The 27,334-nt window shown below is 39.6% G+C and overlaps 1 protein-coding gene across 3 annotated transcripts in view; it reads right to left on the bottom strand.

The window, feature by feature from the left end:
• The window catches only part of Stx8 (syntaxin 8), a 278,115-nt gene that overhangs the window by 220,747 nt on the left and 30,034 nt on the right, over positions 1-27,334 (bottom strand). For all 3 annotated transcript variants that reach the window (XM_010614972.2, XM_033762791.1, XM_033762790.1), the window contains exon 5: positions 9,252-9,376. In XM_010614972.2, the coding sequence (XP_010613274.1) occupies positions 9,252-9,376 (125 nt within the window). The remainder of the gene's footprint in view (positions 1-9,251; positions 9,377-27,334) is intronic.

Raw genomic sequence — 27,334 nt, 5'->3', positions numbered from 1 at the left:
AATTTTCATCTCATAATCCAAAGATACAGAAGATAATCGAGACACTGTGTTGATAATAATAATCACAATGACCTAAGCTTCTCAATATTCTAAAGCAGCATTTCTACTGAAGGTCATAGCCAGCTGGAGATAATGATCAAAATAAAATGTTGCTGCTCACAAAAATATAAGAATCAAAAACCATGTAGACAATCTATTATAACCAGTAAACTACTATAAATGGTCTAACAACAGTTCAATTCCATAATCTACCCTACTCTATCACATAACCTGAGGCATTATATCATAATATGCCATTCGTGACATATCACACTGTATGAATCATTCTTCAATTTTATAATGGTATAAATATTAAAAGATGGATGATTGTTGTGGTAGAAAAAAATAAGAGCCCCTCCTCCTCATTCACATCCTAATCCCTGAAACCTGTGAAGAGCTAACCTTACATGGCCAAAAAGGAATTTGCTGATGTGGTTAAGGTTAAGGAGTCTGAGATGGGAGATTGGCCTGGACTCTCTTTGGACCCAACTTAATCATTTGAGTCCTATAAAGCAGAGAACTTTTCCAGCTCTTGTCAGAGAGAGAGAGAGAGAGAGAGACAGAGACAGAGAGAGAGAGAGAGAGGGAGAGAGAGAGATGAAGAAGGGTCAGAGAGATGGATTCTACCCAAGGGCCTCCCAACTGGAACACAGCCCTGCTCACTTCTTGATCTTAGCCCTGTGAGACCTGTGTTAAACTTCTGACGTACTGAACTGTATGGCAATAAATACATTTTAAGTCATGGTGTGCTATTTTATTATGTCAGCAATAGAAAACTAATACAATCTTTTTAAAATTTTTTTGGTACGGGGGATCAAATTTGGGTCCTTGTGCTTGCGAGGCAGGTGGCAGAATAATACAATCATTTTTGAAAGCCCCCATGGAACAATTAGGTGTGTGGATATTTCCTATCTTTAAACATTCAGGAAAACCATTTTCCAAATAAATATCATGTAATTGTGGGAGAACAATTGGTGGTTGTAGATTTAAAAAAAGAAACAGTCATCAGAAAGTATTCCTGCCAAAAATAACAAACCCCATTGTGATCAAGGTACTAAACCTAGATATCGCTTTCTAGAAAATATCTGAGACAGAATAAGCTAAAGAACATACGAGGAAACAAACAGAAAGAGCTAGACAGTGAAAAACTACAGGACAAAGGATCCTGTTCCATTAAGAACCTTCAGAGAAGAGAGTTGGAAAAACATTCTACATATTAAAGAAACTTAAGGAACACATCAACTAGTTATAGTGTACTCCCATATTCAGACCCCAAATTAAATAGTCTAAAAGAAGATGTCACAGGACAATCAGGAATATTTGAACACTGGATGTCTTACTATACTGAGGAATTAGATCATTTGATGTGCATGATCAATGCACTGTGGCCTACTTTTTTAAAGTTATCTTTTCCAAACATATTTGAGAGATATATTCTGCAATATTCACCAATGAAGTGATATGACATGTGGGATATGGTTAAAAAGTAATTCAGGTGGTGGGTATTGGGTACATATACAGATAAGACCAGACTGGCTATGAGGAGACAATTACTGAGTCAAGATGAGAGGGAAGACCAAGTCATTACTGTCTCTACATTTATGTGTTTGAAATTTTCCACTGTAGAGAGTTATCGATTATTTATTTATTTATTTAGACAGGGTCTTGCTGTGTAGTTCAGGCTGGCCTTGAACTTACTATGCTGCCCAGGCTGGCCTGGAACTCATGGCAATCCTTCTGCCTCAGCCTCTCAAGTGCTGGGACTACAGGTATATACCATCATGCCCAGCGAGTTATCAATATTTTAACAAGTAAAACAGAAACATTCCTAAGAGGTATAACCACAGTGCCTTGTCAGAGTAAATGACAAGAACCAAGGGTTGAGACTGTGCTTCTTTTCCTGTCTATGCCCAGTGTGAGCCCAGCTGTGGCACTGAGCATTGCTATGTTTATCTAAGAACTCACACATGTAATACTTGCTGTTCACATCAGTGAGTGACCACAGAGGGCCCTCTAGCTTTGCAGAAGAAACAAACACGTTTGCTAGGTGGGAAGGCTCTGGCCAATACTGATAGCCCTCTGAGTTTAATGGTATAAAAACCAGGCAACGCTATATCACCCACTGCCCACAGAGAAGCAATGGAACTTCTGACACTTAATATGCAGGAAGGAGCTCTCCCGGCATAAGTGGAAGCAAGAATAAATGAGGAAATAACAGATCAAACTAGAGAAAGAAGTTGATCACTATGTTAGGACTCTCAGAACAAGTTCTAAGAATTGATAGTTTCATTTTTTAGTTTTGTGGGGTGGCCTGAAATTCCAGCAATTGAAAGGCTGAGGCAGAGGGATCACCATGAGTTTGAGGCTAGCCTGGGCTACAGTGAGTTCAAGGACAGCTGGAACTACATAGCAAGATCTTGTTTCAGGAAAGGAAAAGGAGAAGGAGAAGGAGGAGGAAAAAATAGTGAAATGCTGAATAAAAAATTTTAAAAAATTAAAAAGGTGTAGGGATGTAGCTTAGCAGTAGAGCACATGTGTGAAGCCTTGAGACCAAGGGCGGCCAATCACTGGTACCATGGGAAGGAGGGAGAACAGGAAACTTTAAGCTTTACTAAAGTTTTTATACAGTAAAGAAAAGGGGTATGGAGAGAAGAGAAAGAGATGATAAAGGGAAAGAAAAAAAAGAAAGAAGGAAAGGAAGGAAAGAATGAATTCAAGAAATTTTTTAAGTTGTGATCACAAAAGTTCAAAGATTAGCTAATAAGATTTCTCAGTGTAAAATGGAGTCTTGTCTAGGCACTTTCCCAACACCTTTTCACATGAAAATCTAGAACGAATGTACTTTTTTTCTCAAATCTAGAAAGAACAGCTACAAACATGCCTAGATTGAGTTAATTAAGAAACCCCACCAACAGACTCTCCAGCATACTTCTCCAAAGTCTGCTGTCTGACAGAGGACAAGAGTCTACACTGTCCCCTACAGCACCCTGGGGGCCTTGCTCTACTTCAGGGATTTTGGAGGTAACCACATTACTGTCATCACGACAGCAGTGTTCTGCATGGTGTCTGTTTGGGCCTCAAGTGACAGTTTAAGGAAAACTGCAGCCAGAAAAGGCTAAGTGGTGATGAGACCTAGATTAGGCAAGGAAGGCATTCACTGCCCTCCAGTCCAAGTTTTACTAATAAAATGTTATTCTGGACGATTTCCCAAGTGTTTCTGAGGCTCAACTAACATGCAGAAAGGTCAACCAATTTCCTGGGACTTAGAAATGAGCCTCCCTGGCTCTTTCTGTTCATCCAGTGGAGGACACAGCCATGAAGCAGAGCCATAGCGACCTCACTACATCAGGTCCTGGGCAGAGAAAGGCTAATAAGAGTTTAATGTAAGGATTATTCTGTGTTTGTGTTTATTTTTGAAAAACAGCTGTCCAGCCAAGCAACAAAGGGCACAGCATTTCACTACACAAAAATAAGAATAGGGAGAAAATAAACACCCCTCATATGCATTATATGCTGCTATGGCCCCCATTCCGTCATCTCATCCCCAAAGGTCAAAAGTGAACCAGCTTTCAGAGGAAGGACCTCAGCACAGTTGTGCCCTGCTTTGGAGCTCCCATGGCAGAAATGTGCAGGGCCTCTTCTCACACCCAACCCACAGCAATCCTTGAATGTATCCCCTTCTTGGGATAGGATATTTTTCCTGGCTGAAAAAACTTATTTGGCAAGAGCAACAATACCAGAAATGCACCTTGGTATTAGCTATAAGGCAGATCTTTCAGAAACAGGGAAAACTAAAGAAGAAAACACTGTACTGCTTTTCATTTTTCTATTTTCCTTCAAACAAGGTAACAGGTGAAGTATGTAAACTGAAGATACAAGAGAGTCACACCGTTTCACTTATTAGATAATTCCACTGTGAAAAGGGAATTCAAAAGAGAATAGACTTCTGCTTCTGGCCAAGATGGACAGGGACCAGATCTCCCTCCAGCATGAAACAGCAGGATCGGGAAGAATATGGTAAAACATACACAACAGTGAGGACAACGGTGAGGACAGGGACCCCTGAGACACGGGCAACAGATGCGATGAGCTCCAAGACCTCCCAGGTCACTGCTACACAAGACTCCCAGCTGCAGTGGGGAAAGGGGAGCCTGTTGAGTTGAGAAGAGTCCAAGTCAGTCAAGGCTGCTCAAGTCTGCAGGGCACAGAACCAGAGAGGAGCAAACTGCACGCAGTGCTCTGCTGACCTGCAGAGTCTACTCTGAGGACTGAGGCTTCATCTGGTGGTGTTTGGGGCTCACATGAGTAGTAAACAAATGATCTAAGGCTGGGGAATAAAATAACCCCCAAAAGCAGAAGAATGATTCTCTGTGCTCCATAGGGTCAGACACAGTGCCCATCCCAACAAGCTGGTCACCTCCCTGTTCACGGAGCAACACATAGGCTCAGTAGTGGGGTAAATTACCTCTAGACCCAAACATCATCTGGAAAGGGCCACATAGTAACTATTCTAGGCTCTGGGGTTCATGTGATCCATACAGCACAAACTCAACTCTGCCACTGTAAGCAGGAAAGCACCTAAGGATGATGTGCAAATACGTGAGCATGACTGTGTTCCCATAAAACTACTTATGAGCCCCAAGCTCTGAATTTTATATAAATTTTACCAATCACAAAATTGTTTTCCTATGATTATTTTTCATTTAAAAATTTTAAAGCCACTTTTAAACTTGTAGACTATACAAAAACACATAGTAGACCAGATTTCACCCATAAGTCATGGTTTGTGGCACTTGTTCTAAAATAAACTCGTCTATGGTCTAAGACTCAAATAACTTAACTGGATCCCACAGTAGCTTTTAAGATTATTTCTAGAAATTAAAAAATATTCATTATTGGAAAAAAAAGCACAATAACTGGCATGCCAATGACTGTTTCTCCCAGTAAGATCAGAAACAAGGCAAGCAGGTCTACTTTCAACATTGTACTAGAGGGTGTAGGAAATGCAGTAAGGCAAGAAAAATAAATAAAACACATCCAGATTGAAACAAAGAAAGCAAAACTCTTTATTCACAGAAAACACAAACATTTGCGTAGAAAAGCCTATTTATCCTCAATAAATACACCGTTTTAAAAAAATTAGCGAATTTAAGAAGACTGCACAATCCAAAAACAATATACAAAACCCTGAATGTGCACGTGTGTGTGTGTGTGTCTGCAGTAGTAGTGATTAAACCCCAGGTCTTTCCACTGAGCTAAACTTTACTCAGCTCTTAAAAAAAAATTTTTTTTTTTTTTTAATTTTGAGGTAGAGTCTTACTAAGTCACTAAATTCCTTAGGCTGGGCATGAATTTGTAGTCCTGCTTCACCCTCCCAGAGTACTGGGTTTATATATGAGCAATAATCAGATACTGTATTTATAAATTTTAAATGCCATTTATAATAATAAAATAGGGCTGGGGATTTAGCTCAGTGGTTCCACCACCTGCCTCACAAGCACAAGGACCCAAGTTCGATCCCTGGTACCCCCAGTAAACAAATAAAATAAAAATAAAATATACGGTATTTATAATAAAAATATGAAATAATGAAGGATATATCTGACAAATTATATAAAAGATAGTTAAAGAGCACTTCTGAGAAAAACTAAATAGAAATTTGCCATATTCTTAGATTAAGAGACTCAGTATTATGAAGATATCAGTTCTTCCCAAATTAATCTTAAGATTCAAAGTACTCCCAATAAAATTCCAGAAGGCCTTTTTCTTTTCTAGTGCTGAGAATGAACTCAAAACCTTAAGCACACAGGCAAATGCTCTACCCCCTAAGCTATAACCCATGCCTGAAGGTTTTATTATTTTTGGAGAAACTGAATGCTAATTCTAAAATTCCTAAGAAAGTGAGAAAGATCTGGTAATAGCCAATAGCATTGTGAAAAAGAACAAAGCTGGACAACTTATCTACTTGACTTAAAAACCTTGCCACAATAATCAAGGGCAGTGTGGCACTGGTATGAACAGACCAATGTAAAAGAACAGACTCCAGAAATAGGGCCATATATATATACACACACACACACACACACACATACATATATACACATACACATACATACATATATACATACATATACACATTATCAAAAAACAAAAGATTGCAAATGTTGGCAAAGTTGTAGAGAAAACAGAACCGTTGCCATGTCTTTACTACTCTTGGTTGCAGTAGGAATTAATGTGTCTATTAAGGAAAACAGTACAGAGGTTCTTCAGAAATTGAAAAATAAAACTACTATATGGTTTAGCAATTCCATCTCTAGGTATATCAAGGAAATAAGATGAGTATGTCAAAGAGATATCAGTATTCCCATGTTCACTGCATTACTCCCAATAGCTAAGATTTTAAAAATCCACCTACATATGCTTCAATGGATGAGTGGATTTTTGAACACATATGTGCAGTGGAACGCTATTCAGCCATAAAAATCCTGTCATTTGCAACAAAGTGAATGAATCTGAAAGACATTATGTTAAGTGAAATAAGTCACAGAAAAACAAACACTACATAATCTTACTAATGTGTGAAATCCAAACAAAGATCAAATTTACAGAAGCACAACATAGAATGTGGATAACCAAGGGTCAAGTAAGGAGAAAGGGTTGGGTGGGTGTTACAGGAGATGTTGGTCAAAGGTTACAAAATTTCAGTTAGGCAGAAAGAGTAAGTTAAAGAGCTCTATTGTACATCAGGTGACTAATACACTTGAAAACTGCTAAGAGACTAGATTTTAAGTGTTCTCATCACAAATGTGTGAAGCAGTGCACATGTTGGCTTGATTTAGCCACTATACAATTGTACACCATAAATATATACCATTTTTATTTGCCAATAATTTTTTAATTTAAAAAATAAACAGTTAAGGGCAAGGGATTTAGCTCAGTGGTGCCGCAGGTGCCTCAAAAGCGCAAGATCCTAAGTTCAATCTCAGATACTGGAAAAAAAATGCAAAAAGATAAACAAACACTTAAGTGGGTGGGATGTAAAAAAATGCTTGCCTAAAACGCACAAGGCTCTGGGTTCAATTTTTAGCATCATGCACACATATGAAAACAAAAAAGTTAAGCATACACCTCCTGTATGACTCAATCATTCTACTTGTATTTACCTAAAAAAACATGAAAATTTATGTCTATACAAAGAATGAATGTAAATGGCAGTTTTATTTGTAAGACCCTCCCAGGCTGAAAACAACCCAAATACCCATCGACATGTATATACAGATTGTGGTAAATTCAAGCAAAGGAATACTATGATTCCATAGCACAAGAGAATAACACGTGGATACAGCGACAACATAGGTGAATTTTAAAGTAATTATGCTAGGAGAAAAAAGCCAGATCTCCTTCTCGATGCTCCCCCCCAGTTAATACTGTATGATTCTCAACCTATGTAAAATTGTAGAAAACAGAAACTAATTTATAGTGACAGGAAACAGATCAGCAGTTGTCTAGAGGTGGAGGAGGGGCACAGGGAGAATTAGAGAGACAGATGAAGAGAACTTCTACTAAGGAAGATAATGAATGTTATCTTCATATTATTATGTCTGTTATTGACTGTAATCATGATCTAATAGGTGTACACATATGGCAAAGCTTATCAAAGTTACATTTCAAATATGTGCTGTTTATGACAATGTCAAGCATACCTCCATAAAGCTTTTCTGAAAAGTAAAATTAGAAAGTAAACTTATCTGTACAGACATAAAAAATGTCCATAACACATATTTAGGTTATCTATAGACCTCATGACCCCACTTATGTAAAATATGTTTATACCGAATACACGGTGTGAGTTAAAGTTTTTTAAAAAAATTACAGTAAAAAAACACATTGCCATTAACCTAACTCAAAATACTCCCCCTTTGCTTTGAGCACACTTATTCTATTTTCCTTGCCACTTTTTTTTCTTTTGGTACCAGGGATCGAACTCAGGACCTTGTGCTTGCGAGACAGGCAGCAGAACCACTGAACTAAATCCCCGGCTTTCATGCCACTTTCCGAAGGAGCTGAATAAGTCTTCTTTCATGTCTTTAGTTATATTGTTGTGACTTCCTCAACGTCCTGAATTGATTCAAAATGTTGACCTTTCACAGGGCTTTGGGGAAGAGCCAGAAGTCATGGTGTCAGATCCAGAAAATAAAGTGGATAAGGATACACGGCTTTTACGATCCTATCCTTCCACTGGATGACACTCAACATCAGCATTTGCTGTTTTTTATCACACCTCATAAAAGACATGTAAGGGGACTTTTAGAACTGCTTCAAAAGTAGCAAGAATCATGGGACAAGTATGTTCAAAGTGAGGAAAAAGTTTGAGGGGATCAATGACATTGACAATGTCTCTTTTACTCTAACAAATCCTTTTAAACATCCACCATACATTTTAATGACAACATACACACCCACAAACACACACAGATATACACAAATATATATATATATGTATACACACACACAGTCAGGAAATACATGTTAATCCATTCAGTTTGAGACCAGAGAAATAATACAGAGAGCTTTTCATTTTATCTGTTCCTATAGTTTCAATTTTATATAGCAAATAAATAGTTATTACTTCAGAAATTTAAAAATATGAGTAGAAGTTTAAAACTCTTTTTTTGTTTTGTTTTGTTTTTTTGAGACAGAGTCTCACTATGTAGTCAAGACTGACCTGGAACTCACTATGTAGCCCAGGCTGGTCTTGAACTCAAAGCAATCTTCCTGTCTCAGCCTCCCAAGTGCTGGATTACAGGTGTGCACCACCACGCCCAGCAGAAGTTTAAAACTAATTGGCAGGTTCAAAGGCTCATGTGCAAGATGAACTTGAAGGTAAAAAGCCAAAATGACTTACTTTACAGACAAAAAAAGATGGAGTTGTGTGTTCAGAGAAAAATCAAGAGCATGTGCACCAAGTTCACCAGGACCTATCAGACTCAGGTCTCTTCTCTATTCTCAGGAGTGGAAAAATCTCTGCTTCTATCAGCTACCAAGAAAACTAACAGCAGTCCTCTATTCCTCGGGTATTCTGAGGCACAAAAAGACCAAGAGCTTGAAAAGACCAATGGTATTCACTCCAATTTTCTAAAGGGTAAGGAACACAAAAAGCCACAGAAACAGTCTGGCAGGTTTCTGAGCCCCACCACTTGGGTATTCGGTACCTTGGATAATTTTCTGCTGCTGTTGCCGGAGGTCATCAAATCCCAAGCCCCTGGTCTCCTCTGGCTCCTCAAAGAGCCAAGGGTTGGAGGCTCCTTGCTTAGCCTCTTCCCTCATCAGGCTGGACCTAAGAACAATATAAAATGCATTACACACCTCAGAAACTATAGCTCAGCTGCAAATTGTTCCCACAAGGGCTGAGATGGCCAGGCTCGCATGCTTTGAAATTTCAATTCGCACAATTTATTGCACCCTTGGTTTATGCCAGGAAATGTGTTTGATGCTGTAAGGGATACAACAATGAATAAGGCACAAACCTAGGCCCCAAGGAATTACAGCCTGTGGAATAGATGATGGGAGAACATAATACTTATTCTAATGCTCTATTGATATATTTGATTCAATGATGATAGAGGTGGGTGAATGAGCTCTTTAAATGTCAAAAACACAAAGCCCTTTGGAAGTGGACTTTTCATTCAGAGTTTGTCTCACAGGCCATGTGACACCAAAGGCACAGATATTATTTCTCAAGCAAACATAGTGTTCTGATTATAAATTATAGCATAAAGAAAAGGCCATACAATTTCTCATTAAAGGGCACTTGGCTCAAAATGTTACATGCATGTATAAAAATACCACACTGAAACCCAGCATTTCATAAAATATGAACAAAATACATTTAAAAATAGTTTCTCATAGAAACAGTTTCAAATCCAACTTTGTGAATATAATGTAGCATTCACAACACAATCAACACATTCAAATATCAATCTTAACCTTACTTCTTCCAGTCCTGTCCTCTTTGCACTGCACATCGATCTTACTAAGGAACAGAAAAGACACAATTTCCACCTCAGCCCTCTGCTCATAGGATTCTTTTCACACTGAGTCCCTCCTCTCCTGCCTCAACCTGTCCCCACATTCTGTCCAACCCACGAGGATCATTTTGTCCAGGAAACCATGTCTGGTAACTTCGACACAGAGATGAACATTAGCTCTATAGGTCTCATTAGCGTCATAAAAAATGACGACCGTAACAATGTTGTCACAGTAGGAGCCGTAACAGTTATAGTTACCAGAGATTAAGCCTCAGTCTGTGCAGGCATGGCTCCGCGGCATTTACACAACTCCCTCTTTTCTCCATTACTTGTCATTCTACTCCTGTCAGTCTCTCCTATTGACTTGGAGTAGCTGCTACCCTACTGTTTAACCTCTCACATAGATAAGCTTTCTGTCCACTAGATAGAAAGCTAAAAGCTAAAAGCTAAAAACTAAAAACTGCCCTTTGCTGTACTGCAGCGTTCCCCGATATGAAGTAAACCGCTAACAGCACGTCACCTTGTGGTAATAGATGGACGGTGAGAGCGAGTTCAGGGGGTTGTTGGAGGATTAAGTGTAACCATTCATTCAAAAATCATCCACTCAGTACAAATTATGTAGTAGGCACTGTTCTAATCAATAGGATAAAGACAAAACAAACAATAGACAAAATAGACCACCACTTCTGTGAGGACAAAACCAGGTGCTGTTTTTATTCTGGTGGGGTGTGGGCACACAACATGTAAAATTGCCCAAGTAGTGCTTGGAAAAAAACAATCATTCAATAAATTAACTACCATCATTATATCAATTACCGCATTGTGTACACAAGGGGCACTGAAGAATGACTTTTGAATAAATATATCTCAAATAGCTATATGAATTTCATTTTAATTCAGCGCTTTATATCCAGTAGAATATAATATGTATCAAGAAACAACAAACCCAGGCCAAACAGAAGAAACTGTGATTTCTTGGCCTGATTTTAAGCACAGAGCCAGTCTCTCTTATGCAAGTGTACTGATTAACATGGAAAACAGAAGTGTCATTTTCTTCCAATTTATCAAAAAGACAGATGTGTTCTTTAAAACATTATTGAAAGGCCAGGGATTTAGCTCAGTGGTTCCCGCTGCCTGCCTCGTAAGCACAAGGTCCCAAGATGGATCCCTGGTACCAAAACAAACAAACAAACCCTTATTCTGACCCCAAGAATTTAAGATATCAAGATTCTGGATTTATTCTATATAATAATCGTTCAATTTCACCTCGCTTTGAAGACAATGGAAAAAGCTATGAGAAAGGAAGGAAAAAAGGAACTTTGCAATCAAAGCATACCCCTTAGCTCTTAAACCATCTTGCAAACGCCAACTTTGTCAAAACAGAAATTGCAAGGGATTCCATCATAGCTAACTGCAAAAGCCTGGATCAGAGACATGTAAAGTCACCTCAAAAGTGCACCATGACCAGCCATGAGCCTCCACTCAAAAGACAGCACGCAACTGGTTACACTGGTCCTCAAGTCCGAGTTGGTGTGGCCTGCTGTTGGCTGTTGTGTTGCTTAGAACACACTTTTAAAAATTAACAGCCAGGCGTGGTGGTGCACACCTGTACTCCCAGCACTCGGGTGGCTGAGGCAGGAGGATTGCTGCAAGTTTGAGGCCAGCCAGGGCTACACAGTGAGTTCAAGGCCAGCCTGAACTACATAACGAGACATCGTCTGAAAAAACCAAAGCAGATAAATAAATATTAAAATTAATGGGCTGGAGGTGTAGCTTAGTGGTAAACTTTCATTCAAAAATCCATCTACTCAGCATGAGTAAAGTCATGAGATCAGTCTTTCAAAAGTTAATATTTAAGGGAAGAAAAACAACAAATGTGAATTTTTTTTCTAGCTGGTGCTAGAGACTGAACCCAAGGCCTTGTGCATGCTAGCAAGCACTCTATCATTGAGCTACATCCTCAGCACTAAATGTGAAATTATTTTTAGCGATTTCAAAACAATGACAAATTAAGACTTCGGCCACATCAATGTGTGAAAGATTTTAAACCACCTACTGGAGAATAAAAGGGGCAACATAGGCACAATTTAATATTAATATTAAACATGGTATCATAAAATATATAGGAAAGATTTTACAGGGTTATCTAATTCCTAAACCTGAACTAGCCTCTCACCCCCGTTTTGGTTCCAAATCCACTGGGAAATCCAGCAATAGATGGGCTTCGCTACTAAGAGCAAGCACGGTGACACTAAGATCATAGGTGTCTCCTGCGTGCAGGACATTTAATTTTGTCCTCATTAGCTTTTATGCTCAATTTAACATTTGGAGTGCTGCTTATTAATATACAGTGGTCCCTTCTAAGACTATATGAGAATCTGGGGCTAGGGGAAGAAATAGCAGACAAGTAGTTAAAAAGAAGCCCCCATATAAAACTTCGGGCAAGGCATGTCCTCACAACCCCTGAATGAACTTTAACAGCTTCTTGCTGCCGCCTTTAGCTTATCCTATCAGGACTAGGGTGGTGCCAAACCAGTGTACCGGCTTAGTAAGCACACTCCCTTAATCCCAGCACATCCCCCTTTGACCACATGAGGCGTTGGGAGGCATCTGCACACAAGCCATTACCAACGTCCAAAGACAAATTCACCACTTTCACCCCCTAACCTTTTCTTCTATGCTATCTCGGTTAGCAAGGCATCCACACATGATCTTTGTCTCCTCCTCACACCCATCAATGAACACCACCTCCTCGGAGATGCTTCCCAAGTCCACATCCATCTCCAGCCCCGCTGGAACAGCCTTGTCCCAGACCCTCGTCGTCCGTGTGGGTCACAGTAGTAATCGTCCTGGTTCCCAGTCACCTCTGTCCATATCATCTTACATGCTGATGCCAGAATACTCTCTAAGACCTCATTAAGTCTTTTCCTGTTCTCAAATGTCTGTGTGTCCAAGAAGCTACAGGTCTAGCAGAAACTTACAAGATGGCCCCAGTGATGTCTGCGACGTCATTTCTCACTATGCCCCCTTCCACACTCTGCTTCTCCCTCAGCCCTCCCCGCGGCTCAGCAGCACTCAGACAACGGCACAAACTTTCACACTCTCATGTTTTCGCATGAGCCCGAAGTGTCCCCACCCCCACCCCTTCATCCATCTGCCAAAATTCTATTCATCCCCTAAGGCTCCACTCAAATGCCACTTCTTAGTCCTTCCCGATCCCCACCCCAGACCCCTTCCCTCAAATCAATCACTCACTGGGGCTTTGCTCACAACCTCGAACGTGGCATTTATCGAGCAGGATTGCAGTTAGTTATTTACTCATCTGTCTCCCTTCCTCGATTATCAGCTCTGTGAGGAAAGAAGTCACATGACAGTCATGTTTATATCCCCAGTACCAAAAAACAGAGCTCAGAATATGCCAGAGAAGCAGCATTTGGCAAATGTTTATAAAACAAAATGGGGAAAACCACTAGGGGGTTTAAGCCAAAGAGATGAGAGATGTATTTAACATTTTATTTTGAGAGATTAAAAAAAAAAACTTAATCAACTGCTACCTACCTTCAAGACTTTAGCAGCAAAGGCTGATACTGTTCAAGCAGATGGAGAGAACTAACTGGAAAGAATTCTGTCAATAAAGTACCTTGTAGCTCAACTTTACCTTTGGAATGACAAGTTAAGGAACATTTCTCCTCTTCAGAGTTAAGCCGAAGAGTGCTAATTAGTGTGCTGTGGAGTTTAGAGGGGTTTTTTTGGGGGGTGTGGTTGTGCTGGGGAGCAAATCCAGGAACTCACACATGCTAGGCAACCTCTGTGGTGATGGAGTACACCCCTAGTGATGGAGTACACCCAGTTTTGTGTTTCTTTTTGAGATGGGGTCTCATTGTATTACCCAGGCTGGCCTCAAGCAGCCCTCCTGCCTCAGCCTCCCAAGTGGCTGGGACTACAGCCCCATCCTATCTATTATGCCTGCCTCCTATGTTGTTTTTAAATAAATCAATAATTTGTGTCCTAGTTCTTTCAAGATGGAACTTGCCTAATAGAACTTATCAAACAAATGCCATATTAATAAGTATGTTATCTGTCTTATCTAGATTTCTATCATGCCTGCTTCCTATGTTGTTTTTAAATAAATAATTTGTGCCCTTGTTCTTTCAAGATGCAACTTGCCTAATAGAACTTATCAAACAAATGCCATATTAATAAGTATGTTATTATCTGTCTTATCTAGATTTTACCCAAAGGTTTCATAGTCACTTCTAAGGATATAAAGTGATTTCATTTTAATCTTCAAAGAAAATAGTGTATATTACTATTATTATTATTTGATACTGGGGATTGAACTCAGGACCTTGCACTTGCGAGGCAGGTGAAAGAACCACTGAGCTAAATCCCTGGCCCTACATTATTAAATTATAATCATATAGGAGGCACAGATCTCTTTGCTGACAAATGAAGTTTAAACTTGCTTGAGTTCATAAGGAACTGTATTCATTTCTTATCAACGGAATACAGACTTGAAAAGGCAGCGAATTCCAAGATGTAGCTTTTCTTAGCATTTCAAAAAGATGTCAGAGTGACTACATAAAATGTTTGTTTTGTCTGGGAAAAGTATCAGTGTTTGAATATTCACAGACCACAGGGAAGTTGGCAGCGAGGACCAGCAAAGCTGTTTCTAGGACGTCAATGAACTGAGCCTGCAAAGATTCACGAAGAGACTCATCCATAGATGTGGGAATGCTACCAAGTTATGAAAGGGCAGTTCCTTTTGCAAAACTGTGTATTTGTTATGTGAATATAGAGATGCACAGAAGCTCAAATTTCAATTGAAAATAGATTCCTTGGCTTAAATTCCTTAGAGGTAAAGTCTGGCAACGATATGTACACAGGGTTACAGTGAAGAGCTGCTGCAAAAGGAGGCCAGGCAACAGGCTCTGCAGGAGCGTCAGGGCAGCAGTGGGGTCTGGACAAGGGAAATGACAAGTGGGAAGAGAGAAAGGGACAGTCAACACCCCTCAAAGGGAAATCCCACAAGTGCTGGTGAGCAGAGTGGGCACAGGGATAAGGATTTCCAAGCCTGGTGCAGTTGAGGGAACTGACACAACTTAGGGAAAGGGATGTTTCTCACTACTTTCAAACCTTAACAAAGCTCCACAAGACAACCCCAGAATAGCACTGCTCCTTCACAACTCTGATTTATGCATCTATGGATGATATGAATGCAGCTGTATTTACAGAATGTTTACTGCTTTCAGTCCAATCTCCGTCCTATGGTATGGTATTTCTGGTCTCCCATCCATCCTTCTATCCATCCTTAAATAAATGATTGAGCCCTTTGTATGTATCAGGCACTAATGTACGGGGCTTGGATGTGAACAAGACAGACATAAATATCAGACCTCACACGGGACAAAACAAAAACAAAATACGAGGCCTAAGGCAAAATAGACCCTCAAAATACTGTTAGCTTGAACTTCAAATTTCTATTAAGTATTAGTCCAGAATACCTAAGAACTTAAAACAAGGAAAATATCTACCTTACCAAGGAAATTTCACCACAGAACCCTCAAAACTTACCACAATCAAATATTTTTCTAATTTTAAACAAATGCCATTTTCCCCCCATACACTGCTGGCCTAATTTATCTGGTCATCTTGGAGAAATTGACAAAATTTACAAAAAGGTAAATTTTTCATTAGTTTTCAATATAGTAGCTAATAATGTCAAAGTGAAATTGCTCCTTCAAGATCATGATCTATGGATGTATGGATACTTGTAGCCATATTTAATGAACTGTTATCTTCTTGGGGTCGGGGATTTAGCTCAGTGGTGCTGCCACCTGCCTCAAAAGCGCAAGGTCCAGAGTTCGATCCCTGGTACTGCTCCCCCACCACAACTGTTATCTTCTTTCAGGCCAATAGTCCATCTTGTTCTTTTGTATCCCATCCATCTTCTTCATAAAAATTTTAATGTTACTGAAAACCTTAAAACAGTTCAGTGAAGAATAAAAATGCAGGGTAGGAAGTCATTACTTTGGCCAATCCACATTTCAGAAATTCCAGAGTATTATTCTTGAGCCACCCAAGCAATCCAAACTCCAGTAGCCAAACGGTAGTGTTCTCTACCTTAAGTTTTCAATAGCCATGGGTCCCTTACAAGTAGTAGAGGGAGGCTTCAGGGAGGAAAATACATAAAAACAGTAAGAATAGCACTTGTGAGCTGACTTGGCTGCTCTGTCAACTTAATAGTGACCGAGCGCCATCTGCTGGTTAGTGGTTAAAGCTCAACTACAAGCATCCATCCAGGGGTCAACATTTATTGCAGGCAGTTCTGGACTTTATTATTAAACCGTGCATATTGAAAACTTGCTTAGCAACAGTGTGCAGAAGTCAACCATATGCTCACCTGGCGTGTGAGATTTTCCATTCCTGGAGCCAGACCTTCTGAACACGACTCTCAGTAACAAACACCCCCCACCCCCACCCCGCTTCTTTCACTCAGTTTTTCACAATCAACCAGGTAAAGGACAAATCCAATGAACCAGTCAATTGAAGTGAACAGTTTGGAGTTGTGCTTAGGCATTCGGCATCTCTCATGATTTTCAACTTTATCTCAACACTATTTCCCATCTTATTTAGCAATATTTGCATCCGTTCTAAAGAAAATGAAGTGTAATAAAATGCTCAGTTGTGGAAATTATCACTGTTATTTGGACAAAGATATGTCTAGTGTAATAAAATTATTGGCTGGCAAGCAGTGCCAGCAACAGTAGTAAAAACTTGTTTGTTGACATACAAAAATACAAATTTGCCAGGCGTGGTGGTGCACGTCTGTAATCCCAGCACTTAAGAGGCCGAGGCAGGAGAATCATCATAAGCACAAAGCCAGCCTGAAGTACAAAGTGAAACTCTGTCTCAAAACTAAAACAAAACAAATACAAAACAAACAAATTTGCCACTAAAAGACTGTTTAAGGATGCTAATGAATGCATATAAAGATATACCAAAGCCAAGACTGCCTAGATCATGGTCATTCCCACCTCAATGACTTTGTTTTTATTACGCCAATTCGTAGTTCATATCTAAAAATGCAGATCACGGAGATGGATGCCTACACTTTGAGGCCCAAAATCCGCTCCTTCAAATTGACCTTTATGCAACTGGCTGGATGCCAACGTGCAGCGACATGGAAGCTATTGCTCTAGGAAAAGTACACAGTGAGAGGGAAACTCCAGGTTTACAAAGTCTGCTCACGCTCACAGGGCTCTCTTATCTCATTTCTTCCACTGCCTCAGTTCCTCCCCTTCACATGAATCCCACCTTTTCCTAATCTAGACCATTCATGGCCCACGATTCTGCACTTCATTATCTGCCGTTATAGACTGTCTTCGGGTTGTTTTATGCAAAAATAGGAGCTCACCAAACAGCATGCAGTTTCTGTCTTCCTCTGCTGCGATGAGTGACAACAAGCGTCCACCCAAGTTTACGGCACCCTTTCCAGCTGACAAAGGGGGCTCGCAGACAGGATCTCATTGGAACTCACAGTAATTTGAGGATCTGTGATTACCTTCATTTTACAGAAAATAAAATCAAAACTCAAACCAAGGTTTCCTGATGCCAAGCCCGTGTTGCTTGTCCTCAATCACACAATAGGAAACTAGCAATATGCTTCCTGGACACCCAGCGAAGGAGGCTAACATCGACCACAGAGGCAACGAAAGAGAACGGCAACAAAGTACTCACAGCCAGTGAGCAATGAACAGACCCTAAAAGGTTCCTAAAAGGGAACCACAGTAAGAAACCAAAATCCAGAGGCAAGGCTGGGAGACGGAACTCAGCAGAGATGAACAGACTGGGTCCCAGTTCTCTCTCGGGTGAAGGTGTGCCCATCACCATGGACACAATGACTAACTCTAAGGTTCAGTTCCCTCAGCCATAAACCAAAAAGTAATTCCTTTTCTGCTACCTCTGAAGATGATTATGAAGGCCAAGTGAAGTAATATACACATATTTAAGAGTTTGGTAACAGGAGAGAAAAATGGAAAATTCTCCTTTTTAGCAAACAATGTTTTAAAATTTCTTTTAAAATTTATAAAAGAGCAGGAAATGTTAAACAATATTTAAAAATCAACATAGTCATGTATAGTGGTGCACAGTAAAATCACAGCACTCAGGAGGCTGAGGCAGGAGGACTACTGTGAATTTGAGGCTAGCCTGGGCTACTCAGCACGACCCTTTCTCAAGAAAAATCAAACATAATGAACTAAAACAAGAGTGTGGACAGGTAACTGCACTTTCTTCTTTTTCATTAATGGAGTGGAATTTTCCTTTTTCCCATTTCCAAATTACTTTTATTATTTAAAATGAGTACATGCAGGAGTAAGGAACCCTTTTATTTTCCATACCCAAAGTCACAGGATTTAAGGACTTAAATTCAAAACAGATACCATTTCTACCCATAGGCTAAACTAATCAAAACTCATCATCATGTGTGACACCCACGGACAGCTAAATTGAGCAAGGTGGGCTCTTTCACACCCTGGTCAAGGTTCCATACTAAAATTCCTAAGAAACAGACACGACGGTCCTTGCTACATCTTTTCTTTTTATCATTTTTTGTGGTAATGGAGATTGAACCTAGGGCCTTTCCAATACTAGGTAAGCGCTCTATCCCCAGGCCACATCCTCAGTTCTGTTCCTGTTAAATTTTTGAACATCTCTACCTTACGTTGCAGTCATCCCACCATGAGGACTCTTTGCTACAGAGAGAGACCACGGTCCTTGGAGACATTTAACACAGTATCATGCGCCATGGCTAAACACAAATAACTTGACATCCACCCAGTGACTCGTATGTACTCTAAAGGAGGCTAGCCATTGAAAAGTATCTGTTAAATGTACTGGTTTGAAGGAATTTCCAAATTTAAACAAAAATTATAAAGAAATACATATAATACAATTCTGTTCTTAAAAATAAGAAAGGAAAACTCACATTTATGTCAACGCATTTGTAAACATTTGTATAAGCACTGATAAACATGAGCAAGGAAACCCTCCTGATTTAGTACTAATTACTTTAGAAGAATGGCCATAAAGGACAGGGGGAGAACGTTAACTTGTATTATACAAAAGTATGGTTTGACTTATCATGTTGATCATTTATTTCAAATCCAATTAAGGAAGAGTCCTTTCCTCGTGAGACACACACACAAGCAGAGGGCAGCAGAATGGAAGATAACAGCAAACTAAGACCCACAAAAGCAAGTGATGCAACTTTTATGATTAATGTATCAGTTAAAAACGAATTTTAGTAAGTAAATGACAGTTCATGAAACTATTAGAAGATGTATTAAAGAGCACAACTCAATTTAAAACCAAGAATAGAAAACAAGAACTAAAATCAAGAAATGCCAAAATCAAGTATATTTTTCCATGGTGAAAGAGCAACGGAAGAAAAAGATGTGAAAATTTTATAAAAGAAAGGAAGATGAAGGAGAAAGAAACAAAGGAAGACAGACTGGAGAGGGGCACTGTGGAGTTATGAAAGAGGAATTATAAAAATGACAAATTTGTCGTTCGTTACATGGAGGAAGTTAAAAATTAAAGAGAGCAAGATCATATAATTCCTCTCCTAAATTCAGGAAGTATCAGAAATCTTAACATTCTCTCAGCTTTCAAGGAAAACCCCAATTCCAATATTTAGCAACTAGGAAGCAGTTTCCTCTTCTATTGACTCATAGCCCCCTCTTGTGGTCAGTTCCAGGTATAGGTCTTAGAGTCGTTTACGCACATAACGATGCAGGCGTGTGTTCTTAGACACCGACATATGGCTATAGACACATATTTACACAATTTATGTTATAGACGTTCAGGTAGCAAGTAAATGTATATGCACATATTTGTATACAAATATAAACTCATTTATACATTGTAATATAGATACATGTACTACACATATTTGTACAAAGTATTAATTACAAGCACAAATAGGTACACACACATTTATTTTTTTTTATTTTTTATTTTTTTTGGTACCAGGGATCGAACTCAGGCCCTTGGGCTTGCAAGGCAGGCGGCAGAACCACTGAGCCAAATCCCTGGGCCCATACACACATATTTTTAATTCAAGTAGAACATATAAAAAGAAAAGTCATATGGCCCAAAGATAATTCACAAAGAGAGCAACCCCAGTTAACTACTACCCAGGGCAGGTAGCAGATAGTTACCAGCACATGAGGAACCCCTGGCCCTCCCATTCACTAGTTCCCCAGAGGAAACTGCCTTCATACTATAAAGGTGACCATTATAGAATGGCATCATACAGTATATACTCCTGTATTATGTATTAGTACATGTTTACAATACATAATGATTGTATGTGTTGTGGAAAGTTTACACATGTACACATTTTTTTTTTTTTTGTCGTCCTCTTCCCCTCCCATCCCTCCCTGCTTCAACTCTTGATCCTGCTTTCCATTTCTTCTTTTTTTGAGACAGGGTCTTGCTGTGTAGCCCAGCCGACCTTGAACTTGTGGTGATTCTCCAGCCTCAGCCTCCTAAGTGATGGGACTGCAGCCATGTGTCACTATGCCCAGCTCCCTTCCCACTTGAAAAAGTTCTATTTCCATTTTTTCTTCCATTCTTTTTGTTTTGTGTTGTTGTTGTTGTTTTTGGTACTTGGGATGAACTCAGGTCCTTGCACTTGTAAGGCAAGGAAACACTGAGCTAAATCCCCAGCCCCCATTCTTTTTTTTTTTTTTAATCCTTTTACCCTTTCTTCCCTACCACCCTCTATCTCTTGTTCCCCTCCCCATTTAAAACTGATCTCTTTGCTATTACCGATCCTTTATTTTGCTCCTTACATTTTCCCAACATGCTGTTTGTGAGGCCTCATAGTGTAGCATGTAGATGTTCAATCTCATTTGCTGTGCAGTATCACTGCAGGACTCTGAAATTGTGAATTTAGTCATAATACTACAGAGGTCAATGGATTGTTCCCAGGAGGGATTATTAAGAACAGCACTGCTAGCCCATGTGGTGGGGCATGCCTGTAATCCGAGTACTTGGGAGGCTGAGGCAGAAGGATCACTGAGTTTAAGGCCAGCATGAATTACACAGTGAGACCCTACCTTAAAAAACAAACAAACAGGGCTGGGGATTTAGCTCAGTGGTTCCGCCGTCTGCCTTGAAAGCACAAGGATGTGAGTTTGATCCCCGGTACCAAAAACAAAAACAAACAAACAACAACAACAACAAAAACCAACATTGCTATTAATATATACATATATATATTTGGTACCAGGGATTGAACTCGGGACCTTGTGCTTGCAAGGCAGGTGGCAGAACCACTGAGCTAAATTCCCGACCCTGCTATCTATATTCTTATATATATCTGGAGTACATTTGTTGTAGTAAATATAAATGGTTTCTAAAGAGACTGTAAAATGTACCACTAGTCTATGAGAAATAGTTGCTTCTTATCATAGCAGCACTTGATCTTTTTTTTTTTAGGACTGTAGGTACAATGGTATGCTATCACAGTTTAAATTCACAATTTTCTGATGACTAGTGAAGTTGAACCGCTTTTCTTATGTTTCATCAGCACTAGCCATCTCTTTTACAAAACCCAAATTCAAGTTTTATGCCTTTTTCAAACAAGCTGTCTGTCTGCTATAGGGGTGTAGCTGACCCCCACTTGGCTGGCCTTTGCCATTGGTCTTCCTGCCCCAGGCACCACTGTGGGGAGCCAGCCACTCCTCTGAGCTTTCCCCCCCCAGGCACCACTTGTAGAGGACTAGACCCCTACTCTGTTCTCCCTGACCCAGGGTTGAACGATGAATGACAAAGGGAGTCGGTCTGACACGCTGGGCAGCCAGGGGGCTCTTGCCTCTAGCAGGCAGAGGAGCCCCTAGCACCTGGCTCATTTTGCCTTTTTTCACCCAAACCCTGGCACAAGCAATCAAAATAACACAAGATTCACCTGCTTTCCAATGTCCATCAGTGTGTGCTCAGGTGAACAACTTAATCTCAGCTGTCTGAACTTTTCCCTAGAGCCATCCATATGCCATCACCCCCCAGTGCAGCCTTTCTCCTTTGTGCTCACAGAAGAGGCCCATTAGGCCTCAATGGGTTCTTCGCCTACCCCGGATACATTTCGTGCCATTCTGCAGCTCGTCTTTACTCTCCGTGGTATCTTTGGTAAACAGAATTTCTAATTTTAATGGAGTGAAGCCCAACTCCTGCGTTTGCCTTTGTGTATGGTGCTTGTGGAGATCTGCTTTAAGAAATCTTTGCCTAACCCAAGGTTATCAAGACATTCTCCTATGTTTTCTTCTAAATGGACTCTTGTTTGACCTTTCACATTAGCTCTACAATCTTTCTGGAATTGATTTTTTTAATGTAGGGTGATAGCAGAGGCCAAGATTCATTTTTTCCCCATATAAACACCCAGTTAACACCATTTTTGAAAGGACTATCTCTTCTCCACTGTACTTAGTGTCAAATTTGTCATCAGGTGAAATATGCCTCATGGCTTCCAGTGTAGAGGTCTCATTGACCTAGTACGTATATTTCATGTTAGTTTAAGTACTGCAGTCAACAAAATCTTTTGAAATTTTTGTCACTGAATATTTCTTTGTTGCCTGGCTTTTAAAACCTGAGTAGAAAAACCTCCATTGCTGCTGCCCCCACTTCTGAACAGACCACGCTGTATTATGGTCCCCGTGGTAACAGCTGGATACCTCTGCTGACCACCTCTGCTGACCGGATCAGTGACACAGAGTTGCAATGACTAATATTTGTTCAGAACTAAAGGTCTTTGGTTTCATCTACTTAATCAATTATCCAAATGGATAATCTCTCCTTATAACTAGTATCTCTAAAAGCCTGATAATAAAGCTCTCTTCTATCCCATGGAAAAGGGCTGGGGATTTAACTCAGTGGTTCCCAACTGCCTCCCATGGAGGGGAAAAACAAAATCCATAATAAATGACTACCGATCTCTCCAAGCAATAACCACTTTTGTAAATACAGCCTAAACACTTTATGGCTACTTTGCCAATTTCTGAGACAGTTGCAAGACGTTTAAGAGAAATACTTTAAATATTTCACTTCATAATCTTCCAAGATTAACTGCCCAGCAAAATAGATAATGCACAGGAAATCACGCATGTTACACAACAACTCACATTAAAAAATAAAAAGGTGGGAGAGAGACTAAATTTGTGACTTTGTACATATGTACAATCTTTCTGGAAGGATACACAAATGACCATTAAAAGTGGCTGCCTCTGGGTCAGGGATTTTAGCTCAGTGGCACTGCACCTGCCTGGCAAGTACAAGGTCCAGAGTTTAATTCCTGGTGCAAAAAAAAAAAAAAATTTAAAGTGCCTGCCTCTAGGGAGGAAATGAGAGGGAGCCTTTTCACTGATCAATCAGACTTTCTATACTAACTTTTTACCACATAATGAAGAACTGTAAAAATAAATGTATATTAAAAAAAATAAACTCAAAGTATTCTTCAAAAACAATCTATGAGTTCCCATAAACCTCTGCAACATCTCAAAGTATAAACATTTTCGGCTTGACAACCTCAACTAAACTGGTCCTTCTGTCAGTAAGAGTCAGAGGCTGGGGATGTAGTTCCACAAGAGAGCACCTGCTTAGCATATGGAAGGCCTTGGGTTTGCTCTCCAGCACTGGGGAGTAAGGGAGAAATCTAAGAGTCAAGAGATACTTTGTCATGTGACATCCAGTTTCTCTCCCCCAAGAAAACATGGTCACTGTATGTACTGAGGCTAGTACCAGACCACTGGTTTAAATAGAAAACAAGACAATACACACACCAGAGTTTTCAGGTCAAGCCCTACTCAAATACTACTACTCCTTTTACTGTCAGCCCTTGCACCAAATTAACCAGTAACCTTTCTCCAGAATGTGGAGACAAGGTTAGAAGCTACCACTTCTCAAAATGGAATTAAACAAGAATTAACATACAAAGCCTAAGACTGCAGAAGAAAGGAGCTCTATGAATCTGTATAAACACAACACTGTTAAAATTAGGTTGTATTTTCAAAGTACTTCTCTATCTCCTCTGGAAGACAAGTGGCAGGTGTAAATATCACAGCTACTTTAAAAGGAGAATTCAAGATTAAAGGTAATGATCTAGGTTGCACTTAAACCTAAACGAAATAACCTAAAAGGTCAGTGAGCTAGCTACTACTTTTCCAGGATTCCAGGAACAGCAGTAGCAGGGTATGAAGGCTCTTTTCTCCTCACTCTTGTTTTATTGGTTATACAGATGAATGGGTTTCATACATGCACATAACATACTTTGATCATTTTCACTTCCCACTATCCCCTCCATACTTTCCTACTCTGTCTTAGTCCCTTCCTTGGGTCTAATAGTAGTCTCTCTCCTACTTTCTTGGAGTTTATGTCATTTTTTTGAGACAAGAGTCTTGCTACTCAGTTCAGCCTGGCATCGAACTCGTGGCAATCCTCCTGCCTCAGCCTCCAAGTGCTAGGACTATATACTCTATCTGGTTCTTGTCATCGTTCTTACATTCCATATATTAGGGAGAACGTGTGATATTTGTCTGAGTTTGGCTTATTTCACTCAACATGTATTTTTCATGGTAGCCATGCTGAATGGGATGAGATAGAATCTCAATGCATTTCTTTAACGGCTGAAGGTACTGAATATTTTTTTTCACATATTTATTGGCCATGTCTACTCCTTTGAGAAGTATCTGTTCAGATCATTTGCTCATTTATTGATTGGGCTATTTTTTTGATACTGTTCTTAGTAGTTATTATTATAGATATAAACCTCTGGTGGAAGAGGTTTTTCTTCCATTCCAACACTATTTTTTTCACTCTTAGTTGTTGCCCTTCCTGTGCAGAAACTTGTTAGTTTGATTTATTCTCATTTTTTGGTTCTTGGTTATTATTTCATATGCTGTTGGAGTACTATTTAGGAAGCTTTTTGCTGTGTCTATGGCTTCAAGTGTTTCCCCTGTTTTCTCTTAGCAGTTTCAAAGTTTCAGGTCTTATTATTTTGGCCTTTGATCCATACTGAATTGGATTTTGTACAGGGTGAGAGACAGGGACTCTGTTTAAGTTTTCTCTGAGTAGATAAGTTTTCCCAGCAGCATCTGTTACAGAGGCTGTCTTTTCTCCAATACATATTGTTAGCCCCTTTGTCCAGACTCAGATGGTTACGGGTGCATGAATTTGTGTCCTCTATGCAGCCACACTGGGCTGCATATCTTATTTTTGTGCCAGTACCAGGCTCTTTTGGGTCTAGGACTCTGTAGTATAATCTGCAATCCAGTATTGCGATGGCCCCAGGCTTGCTCTTTTTGCTTAGGATTTCTTTAGTTATTCTAGGTCTTTTGCTTTGATCTGTCTCAGAATTTATCTAGTTCCACGAAATCAAGCCATTGGTATTTTGGTGAATCTGTAGATTGCTTTTGGCAATACAGCCATTTTAATATTATTTCTGCCAAACCATGCATATCGAGGTCTTTCAATCTTCAATTTCTTCAGTGTTCTAAAATTGTCATTGTAGAGATTTTTCACCTCATTTGTTAGTTAGACTGACCCCTAGCTATTTTATTCTATTTGAAGCTACTGTGAATGGAATTGTTTTTCTGATTTCTTTCTCAGCTAGCCCATTATTAGTGTATGGTAAAGGTATTACTTTTTTAATGTTGATTTTATGTCTTGCTATATTGTTGAATCTATAAACTCAGTCTTTTGGTAGAGTTTTTTATTTTTTCTTTTCCTATCTGTATCCCTTTTTTTTCTCTTGCATAACTGCTCTAGCTAAAGTTTCAAAATCTATATTGAATAAGAGTGGCAAGAGTGGGAATTCCTGCCTCATTCCTGATTTGAGAGGAAATGTTTTCTACTTCTCCCCTTTCAGAAAGATGCTGGCCATTTGTAAGGCTGAGGCAGGAGGATTGCTATAAGTTTGAGGACAGCATGGGCTACACAGTGAGTTCAAGGCTAGCATGAACTACATAGAACGACCTGATTTCTAAAAGACAAAACAAAAACTCCCCCAAAACTACACACACAAAAATACAGAATGATGCTGGCTATGGATTTGTCAAGTTTCTCTGGGGCTATTATCATGAAGGGATGTTGAATATTGTTGGCTTTTTCTACATCAGTTTTGAAGATCAGGTCATTTTAATCTTAGATTCTATACATGTAGTGTATTACATTTATTGATTTGCATATGTTGAACCGTGCTTGTATCCCTGGAATGAAACCAACTTGATCATGCTGTATGATCTGTTTAATGTACTATTGAACTGGTTTGTGAATATTTTATTAAGGATTTTTGCATCAAGAATATGGATCCAATTTTTTTGTTGTGTCCTCATACAGTTTTGGTACTAGGGTAATGTTTTTCTCATAAAATGAGCTTGGAAGTGTTTCTTCCCTTTCTTTTTCATGGAATGGTTTGAGGACCACTGAGTTCTGAGATAAAGATTTTTTTTTTTTTTTTTTTTCACCGGGGATAAAACTCAGCCCTTACACTTGCAAGGCAGCCGGCAGAACCACTGAGCCAAATCCCCAGGGCCCAGAGATAAAGATTAAGAGGGCTGGGGATTTAGCTCAGTAGTTCTGCCAGCTGCCTTGCAGGCACAGGACCCAAGTTCGATCACTGGTACCAAAAAGAAAAAGAAAAAGATTCTTATTGAGGTTCAAGATGTGAAGACCTTAAGGCTGTGCATCTTTAAGAAACTTCAAAGTGAGAGCACGGATGCTAGGGGAGCTGTGAGGAGGAGCCGAAACAGCCACTGAGGTTTGCCCAGCCAACATCTTTCCATCTCCATCCTGTCTTCAGAATCTCAGCTTCAGGCAACTCTGCCACCCAGAGAGATGACTCCACAGTCACCTTCAGTTCCAAAATGCAGCTTCTTTGAAAAGAAGCTGACAGGAGCAGCCCTATGCTCTCTCAGTTTCTGGTATAACATGGTCACGTGATACAAACTCATTTACTTCTAACTCAAAGTCAATTAGGAAGCTTCCAGGAAGTGTCTTTTACACACATACACTTGAAGAACATAAGAGAATGAAAAGAAAAACTACTAAAAACAATCAGAAATTAAAAAGTGACTATTGTTCTAGTGGCAGATATCGAGTATCAAAAACTTTCATACAGCTTGGGATTTAGCTCAGTGGTTCCACCGCTTGCCTTGTAAACCCAAGGGCCAGAGTTCAATCCCCGGTACCAAAAAAAAAAAAAAAAAAAA

Source organism: Fukomys damarensis, unplaced genomic scaffold (genome assembly GCF_012274545.1).
Source record: "Fukomys damarensis isolate Sample0158 unplaced genomic scaffold, DMR_v1.0_HiC HiC_scaffold_13, whole genome shotgun sequence".
Taxonomy (NCBI): Eukaryota; Metazoa; Chordata; class Mammalia; order Rodentia; family Bathyergidae; genus Fukomys; species Fukomys damarensis.
Note: the sequence above shows the minus strand (reverse complement) of the source record. Positions and strands in the feature narration are given on the sequence as shown.